Source organism: Squalius cephalus (genome assembly GCF_949319135.1).
Source record: "Squalius cephalus genome assembly, chromosome: 1".
Taxonomy (NCBI): Eukaryota; Metazoa; Chordata; class Actinopteri; order Cypriniformes; family Leuciscidae; genus Squalius; species Squalius cephalus.
Window position 1 is genome coordinate 1,554,471 of NC_137122.1, and position 8,870 is coordinate 1,563,340.

Genomic DNA, 8,870 nt, shown 5'->3' on the forward strand with positions numbered 1-8,870 from the left:
GCGGCCGTTCTCTAGCGGCGACGCTACGAGCTAAAGGCCCGTTCACACCAACGACGATAATTATAGAGATAGCGATAGTTCTGAAAATCGTTCTCCATATTAGAGAATAGCAGAGTTCACACCACAACTATAACGAGAAAGATATGAGGGACGATAGTGTTGGGATCAATTTCAGAATGATTTTTTTCAAGCTGTCGAACAATAAAACACTGACAGCCAATCAGAATCCACTCGAATTTAAAGGGCTCGCACATTTAAAATGGCAGACGACATTGTGGAGAAGTTAATCGCTGAGTTATAGAAAAATCCAGCTCTGTTAGACAAGTCAAGCCCCCTTTTCAAGTAGACGTGAAAAAACATTATGCATGCTAGCAAACAGTGAAACAAAATTACCTCAGGTATCCAGCGTTAGTTTACCTCAGGTATGCAGCGCTAGTTTACCTCAGGTATGCAGCGCTAGTTTACCTCAGGTATCTAGAGCTAGTTTACCTCAGGTATCCAGCACTAGTTTACCTCAGGTATCCAGAGCTAGTTTACCTCGGGTATGCAGCGCTAGTTTACCTCAGATATGCAGCACTAGTTTACCTCAGATATGCAGCGCTAGTTTACCTCAGGTATGCAGCGCTAGTTTACCTCAGGTATGCAGCGCTAGTTTACCTCAGGTATGCAGCGCTAGTTTACCTCAGATATGCAGCACTAGTTTACCTCAGATATGCAGCGCTAGTTTACCTCAGGTATGCAGCGCTAGTTTACCTCAGATATGCAGCGCTAGTTTACCTCAGGTATGCAGCGCTAGTTTACCTCAGGTATGCAGCGCTAGTTTACCTCAGGTATCCAGCGCTAGTTTACCTCAGGTATGCAGCGCTAGTTTACCTCAGGCACGCAGCGCTAGTTTACCTCAGGTATGCAGCGCTAGTTTACCTCAGGTATGCAGCGCTAGTTTACCTCAGATATGCAGCACTAGTTTACCTCAGGTATGCAGCACTAGTTTACCTCAGGTATGCAGCGCTAGTTTACCTCAGGTATGCAGCGCTAGTTTACCTCAGATATGCAGCGCTAGTTTACCTCAGATATGCAGCACTAGTTTACCTCAGATATGCAGCACTAGTTTACCTCAGATATGCAGCACTAGTTTACCTCAGGTATGCAGCGCTAGTTTACCTCAGGTATGCAGCGCTAGTTTACCTCAGGTATCCAGCGCTAGTTTACCTCAGGTATGCAGCGCTAGTTTACCTCAGGTATGCAGCACTAGTTTACCTCAGATATGCAGCGCTAGTTTACCTCAGGTATGCAGCGCTAGTTTACCTCAGATATGCAGCACTAGTTTACCTCAGGTATGCAGCACTAGTTTACCTCAGGTATGCAGCGCTAGTTTACCTCAGGTATGCAGCGCTAGTTTACCTCAGATATGCAGCGCTAGTTTACCTCAGATATGCAGCACTAGTTTACCTCAGATATGCAGCACTAGTTTACCTCAGATATGCAGCACTAGTTTACCTCAGATATGCAGCACTAGTTTACCTCAGGTATGCAGCGCTAGTTTACCTCAGGTATGCAGCGCTAGTTTACCTCAGGTATCCAGAGCTAGTTTACCTCAGATATGCAGCGCTAGTTTACCTCAGGTATCCAGAGCTAGTTTACCTCAGGTATGCAGCGCTAGTTTACCTCAGATATGCAGCGCTAGTTTACCTCAGATATGCAGCGCTAGTTTACCTCAGGTATCCAGAGCTAGTTTACCTCAGATATGCAGCGCTAGTTTACCTCAGGTATCCAGAGCTAGTTTACCTCAGATATGCAGCACTAGTTTACCTCAGATATGCAGCGCTAGTTTACCTCAGGTATCCAGAGCTAGTTTACCTCAGGTATCCAGAGCTAGTTTACCTCAGATATGCAGCGCTAGTTTACCTCAGGTATCCAGAGCTAGTTTACCTCAGGTATGCAGCGCTAGTTTACCTCAGATATGCAGCACTAGTTTACCTCAGGTATCCAGAGCTAGTTTACCTCAGATATGCAGCGCTAGTTTACCTCAGGTATCCAGAGCTAGTTTACCTCAGGTATCCAGAGCTAGTTTACCTCAGGTATCCAGAGCTAGTTTACCTCAGATATGCAGCGCTAGTTTACCTCAGGTATCCAGAGCTAGTTTACCTCAGGTATCCAGAGCTAGTTTACCTCAGGTATGCAGCGCTAGTTTACCTCAGATATGCAGCACTAGTTTACCTCAGGTATCCAGAGCTAGTTTACCTCAGGTATGCAGCGCTAGTTTACCTCAGGTATGCAGCGCTAGTTTACCTCAGGTATCCAGAGCTAGTTTACCTCAGGTATGCAGCGCTAGTTTACCTCAGGTATGCAGCGCTAGTTTACCTCAGGTATCCAGAGCTAGTTTACCTCAGGTATGCAGCGCTAGTTTACCGCAGGTATGCAGCGCTAGTTTACCTCAGGAACGCAGCGCTATTTTACCTCAGGAACGCAGCGCTAGTTTACCTCAGGAACGCAGCGCTAGTTTACCTCAGGTATCCAGCGCTAGTTTACCTCAGGTATCCAGAGCTAGTTTACCTCAGGTATGCAGCGCTAGTTTACCTCAGGTATCCAGAGCTAGTTTACCTCAGATATGCAGCGCTAGTTTACCTCAGGTATCCAGAGCTAGTTTACCTCAGGTATGCAGCGCTAGTTTACCTCAGGTATGCAGCGCTAGTTTACCTCAGGCACGCAGCGCTAGTTTACCTCAGGTATCCAGAGCTAGTTTACCTCAGGTATGCAGCGCTAGTTTACCTCAGGTATCCAGCGCTAGTTTACCTCAGATATCCAGAGCTAGTTTACCTCAGGTATGCAGCGCTAGTTTACCTCAGATATCCAGAGCTAGTTTACCTCAGGTATGCAGCGCTAGTTTACCTCAGGTATGCAGCGCTAGTTTACCTCAGGTATGCAGCGCTAGTTTACCTCAGGAACGCAGCGCTAGTTTACCTCAGGTATGCAGCGCTAGTTTACCTCAGGTATGCAGCGCTAGTTTACCTCAGGTATGCAGCGCTAGTTTACCTCAGGAACGCAGCGCTAGTTTACCTCAGGTACGCAGCGCTAGTTTACCTCAGGTACGCAGCGCTAGTTTACCTCAGGTATGCAGCGCTAGTTTACCTCAGGTATGCAGCGCTAGTTTACCTCAGGAACGCAGCGCTAGTTTACCTCAGGTATGCAGCGCTAGTTTACCTCAGGTATGCAGCGCTAGTTTACCTCAGGTATCCAGAGCTAGTTTACCTCAGGTATCCAGCGCTAGTTTACCTCAGATATCCAGAGCTAGTTTACCTCAGGTATGCAGCGCTAGTTTACCTCAGGTATGCAGCACTAGTTTACCTCAGGTATGCAGCGCTAGTTTACCTCAGGTATGCAGCGCTAGTTTACCTCAGGAACGCAGCGCTAGTTTACCTCAGGTATGCAGCACTAGTTTACCTCAGGTATCCAGAGCTATTTTACCTCAGGTATGCAGAGCTAGTTTACCTCAGATATGCAGCGCTAGTTTACCTCAGGTATCCAGTGCTAGTTTACCTCAGGTATCCAGAGCTAGTTTACCTCAGGTATGCAGCGCTAGTTTACCTCAGGTATGCAGAGCTAGTTTACCTCAGGTATGCAGCGCTAGTTTACCTCAGGAACGCAGCGCTAGTTTACCTCAGATATGCAGCACTAGTTTACCTCAGGTATGCAGCGCTAGTTTACCTCAGGAACGCAGCGCTAGTTTACCTCAGGTATGCAGCGCTAGTTTACCTCAGGAACGCAGCGCTAGTTTACCTCAGGTATGCAGCGCTAGTTTACTTCAGGTATGCAGCGCTAGTTTACCTCAGGTATCCAGAGCTAGTTTACCTCAGGTATCCAGCGCTAGTTTACCTCAGATATCCAGAGCTAGTTTACCTCAGGTATGCAGCGCTAGTTTACCTCAGATATCCAGAGCTAGTTTACCTCAGGTATCCAGAGCTAGTTTACCTCAGGTATGCAGTGCTAGTTTACCTCAGGTATGCAGCACTAGTTTACCTCAGGTATGCAGCACTAGTTTACCTCAGGAACGCAGCGCTAGTTTACCTCAGGTATGCAGCGCTAGTTTACCTCAGGTATGCAGCGCTAGTTTACCTCAGGTATGCAGCACTAGTTTACCTCAGGTATGCAGCACTAGTTTACCTCAGGAACGCAGCGCTAGTTTACCTCAGGTATGCAGCACTAGTTTACCTCAGGTATGCAGCGCTAGTTTACCTCAGGTATGCAGCACTAGTTTACCTCAGGTATGCAGCACTAGTTTACCTCAGGAACGCAGCGCTAGTTTACCTCAGGTATGCAGCGCTAGTTTACCTCAGGAACGCAGCGCTAGTTTACCTCAGGTATGCAGCACTAGTTTACCTCAGGTATGCAGCACTAGTTTACCTCAGGAACGCAGCGCTAGTTTACCTCAGGTATGCAGCACTAGTTTACCTCAGGTATGCAGCGCTAGTTTACCTCAGGTATGCAGCACTAGTTTACCTCAGGTATGCAGCACTAGTTTACCTCAGGAACGCAGCGCTAGTTTACCTCAGGTATGCAGCACTAGTTTACCTCAGGTATGCAGCGCTAGTTTACCTCAGGTATGCAGCACTAGTTTACCTCAGGTATGCAGCACTAGTTTACCTCAGGAACGCAGCGCTAGTTTACCTCAGGTATGCAGCACTAGTTTACCTCAGGTATGCAGCGCTAGTTTACCTCAGGTATGCAGCACTAGTTTACCTCAGGTATGCAGCGCTAGTTTACCTCAGGAACGCAGCGCTAGTTTACCTCAGGTATGCAGCACTAGTTTACCTCAGGTATGCAGCGCTAGTTTACCTCAGGTATGCAGCACTAGTTTACCTCAGGTATGCAGCGCTAGTTTACCTCAGGAACGCAGCGCTAGTTTACCTCAGGTATGCAGCACTAGTTTACCTCAGGTATGCAGCGCTAGTTTACCTCAGGTATGCAGCACTAGTTTACCTCAGGTATGCAGCACTAGTTTACCTCAGGAACGCAGCGCTAGTTTACCTCAGGTATGCAGTGCTAGTTTACCTCAGGTATGCAGCACTAGTTTACCTCAGGAACGCAGCGCTAGTTTACCTCAGGTATGCAGCACTAGTTTACCTCAGGTATGCAGCACTAGTTTACCTCAGGTATGCAGCACTAGTTTACCTCAGGAACGCAGCGCTAGTTTACCTCAGGTATGCAGCACTAGTTTACCTCAGGTATGCAGCGCTAGTTTACCTCAGGTATGCAGCACTAGTTTACCTCAGGTATGCAGCACTAGTTTACCTCAGGAACGCAGCGCTAGTTTACCTCAGGTATGCAGCGCTAGTTTACCTCAGGAACGCAGCGCTAGTTTACCTCAGGTATGCAGCACTAGTTTACCTCAGGTATCCAGAGCTATTTTACCTCAGGTATGCAGCACTAGTTTACCTCAGGTATCCAGAGCTATTTTACCTCAGGTATGCAGAGCTAGTTTACCTCAGATATGCAGCGCTAGTTTACCTCAGGTATCCAGTGCTAGTTTACCTCAGGTATCCAGAGCTAGTTTACCTCAGGTATGCAGCGCTAGTTTACCTCAGGTATGCAGAGCTAGTTTACCTCAGGTATGCAGCGCTAGTTTACCTCAGGAACGCAGCGCTAGTTTACCTCAGGTATGCAGCGCTAGTTTACCTCAGGTATGCAGCACTAGTTTACGTCAGGTATGCAGCGCTAGTTTACCTCAGGAACGCAGCGCTAGTTTACCTCAGGTATGCAGTGCTAGTTTACCTCAGGAACGCAGCGCTAGTTTACCTCAGGTATGCAGCGCTAGTTTACCTCAGGTATGCAGAGCTAGTTTACCTCAGGTATGCAGCGCTAGTTTACCTCAGGAACGCAGCGCTAGTTTACCTCAGGTATGCAGCGCTAGTTTACCTCAGGTATCCAGCGCTAGTTTACCTCAGGTATGCAGCGCTAGTTTACCTTTAGGTATCCAGCGCTAGTTTACCTCAGGTATGCAGCGCTAGTTTACCTCAGGTATCCAGCGCTAGTTTACCTCAGGTATGCAGCGCTAGTTTACCTCTAGGTGTTGTTTTTATTCCACTATTGACTTCATCAGGTAAATTCACTGTTAGATTAGATCGATTACACTATCGACCGATTACACTAGCTCGATTCACTGTTTTGATGTGCTCAAAGCGTAGCATGCTAAGGACATCTGCTTGTAAAAGACGCCGAAATGCAACAAACTGATATTGATTCATTCCAAAGTATGAATAAAATTTGTCAAAAGACGACAAAACTCTCTAATCGTGACGGATTCTCCCGACTCCTCTAGTCTTTTAAGGATATTGTGTACATAAAATCACCTGTTTTTCGCTACTTTGAAACCACAGCGCGCATGCTTATAATAAAAAGACCGTTATCGTTCGTTGGTGTGGAGGCGAATATAGTTATCGTTCTAGTTATCGTTGTTGCCGTAACCGCGCCTCTGTCTCCCCCTGCAGGCAGTTCGGGGGGTTCGCCGGAGAGAGCGAGTTTCGCGCGGAGGCGTCGCGTCTGACGGTCACGCTGGGAGACTCCGCCCCCTTCCAGCGCAAGCACTACCTGTGCTGCAGCTACGACCCGCCAATCAAACCCTACGGGCGGAGGAATGAGGTGTGGTTCCTGCAGGAAGAGCCCTGAGAAACTCTTCGCTTCGACAGCGCTTTACACAGGACAGATCGTCACAGTAATAAGCAGAACCAGTGATCACACACAGGCTAATTCTGTTAGTAAAGCAGCTCTATGAAGACAATATTGTTGTTATTCAGTTCAGTTCAATAAAACTGTGTCGGTGTTGCAAAGTTCATCAATTATGAATTCAGTTTCAGCTCTACGGTTGAAAATTGTGTCGTTATTCACTTTGAATCAGTTCAAGTTGATTCAGTTCAGTAACTACTTGATGTTGCGAAAAGGTGTTTGTTATATTATTTAAATGTATTATTGTAGTAATTGTCCATCCATCTGTCTGTTCTACTCTCCGTCTATAAACCATCAAACTTCAAGGCTTCAACACACACACACACAACACACACACACACACAGACACACACACACACACACTGGTCCGTGATCCGGTCCGTTCACATGTTCTTCTTGTCGGGATTCTCAGGAGGTTAATACGGTGGAGGCTGATCCTGAAGAACAAGGTGTGTGTGTGTGTGTGTTTCTCTGGATGATTCTGTAAATTCCTTTTGATAATGTAATTAAAATACTCAAAGGTCGTAACAGTAGAGTAGGTGACAGCTGAAGTTGGTGTGTGTGTGTGTGTGTGTGTGTGTGTGTGTGATGTAGACGGAGGAATAAAACCTGTATATTCTCTCGGTGTTCTAGTGTTTCTGTTCAGACACACACACACTGCAGATCATGTTTCACGTTACAGCTCTTCATACACAATAAATGACACAAGCGATGGTGTCAGTCAGTGGAACTCCAGCGACAGGTGAGCGCTGATGTCATCAGTGTGTTCATCATCATCATCATCATCATCATCATCATCATCAGAAGTGGACAGTAACAGTGTGTGTGCTGGAGTGTGTGGTGGTCTTTATTCCCCAGCCCAACAGCGCCCCCTCATGGCCAGAAACTGTGCTGAGGCTTTAAATCTTGTTTGTAGTTTCACTGCATAATTATCCCACAAGTACTGCACTAAAGTACACTTTTGAGTATCTGTACTTTACTTGAGTATTACTTTTTTCTGGAAACTTTTTACTTTAACTTCACTACATTTGAAAGACCAATATCGTACTTATTACTGCATTTCTGTCAGGATCCTGGAGTAGAGAGTACGTCAGTCGGGATGATTTCGAGATGGTCCTCACTGCAGAACACGAAATCCAGGGGGAGGAGATGTATCATCATCATCATCATCATTTGTGTGTGTTCATCATCTTCTTCTTCATCATCATCATCAGTTGTGTGAGTTCATCATCATCATCATCATTTGTGTGTGTTCATCATCTTCTTCATCATCATCATCATCATCATCAGTTGTGTGAGTTCATCATCTTCATCATCTTCATCATCAGTTGTGTGAGATCATCATCATCATCCTCATTGTTATCAGTTGTGTGAGTTCTTCATCATCAGTTGTGTGTTCTTCATCTTCATCATCATCTTCATCATCAGTTGTGTGTGTTCATCATCATCATCATCATCATCATCATCAGTTGTGTGAGTTCATCATCATCATCATCATCATCAGTTGTGTGTGTTCATCTTCATCATCATCATCTTCATCATCAGTTGTGTGTGTTCTTCATCATCATCTTCATCATCAGTTGTGTGAGTTCATCATCATCATCATCATCTTCATCATCAGTTGTGTGAGTTCATCTTCATCATCATCAGTTGTGTGTGTTCTTCATCTTCATCATCATCATCTTCATCATCAGTTGTGTGTGTTCTTCATCTTCATCATCAGTTGTGTGTGTTCTTCATCTTCATCATCAGTTGTGTGTGTTCTTCATCTTCATCATCAGTTGTGTTCTTCATCATCATCATCATCTTCATCATCAGCTGTGTGTGTTCATCTTCATCATCAGTTGTGTGTGTTCTTCATCATCACAGGGTTGCCAACTTTTGAGTTTAGCTCGGAGTGAGACTTCTCCAACGGGGGGTATTCCAACCCAAATTTTTTTGGGGGGTATTTTTTTAAAGGAATTAATTATAAAAGCGATTTAAGGGAATAAAGAAAAAAAAGCTTATTGTATTAGTGAAATAGTTGTAACTATTTGCAAATAATATTTTATTTTTAATTATGCATGTATTCTCTAAATGAATCAAAGAAATTATAGCATATTTTCAATTCAAAAAGGCTAAATTTAGTAAATAAATAAAAAAAGTTATGT

At 45.3% G+C, this 8,870-nt stretch overlaps 1 protein-coding gene across 1 annotated transcript in view; it reads left to right on the plus strand.

The window, feature by feature from the left end:
• The window catches only part of LOC307170927 (heme-binding protein 1-like), a 10,983-nt gene extending 3,640 nt beyond the window's left edge, over positions 1 to 7,343 (plus strand). The window contains exon 4 of the mRNA XM_079892242.1: positions 6,486 to 7,343. Coding sequence (XP_079748368.1) covers positions 6,486 to 6,663 — 178 coding nt within the window. The 3' untranslated portion in view covers positions 6,664 to 7,343. The remainder of the gene's footprint in view (positions 1 to 6,485) is intronic.
• Positions 7,344 to 8,870: the final 1,527 nt, after the last annotated feature.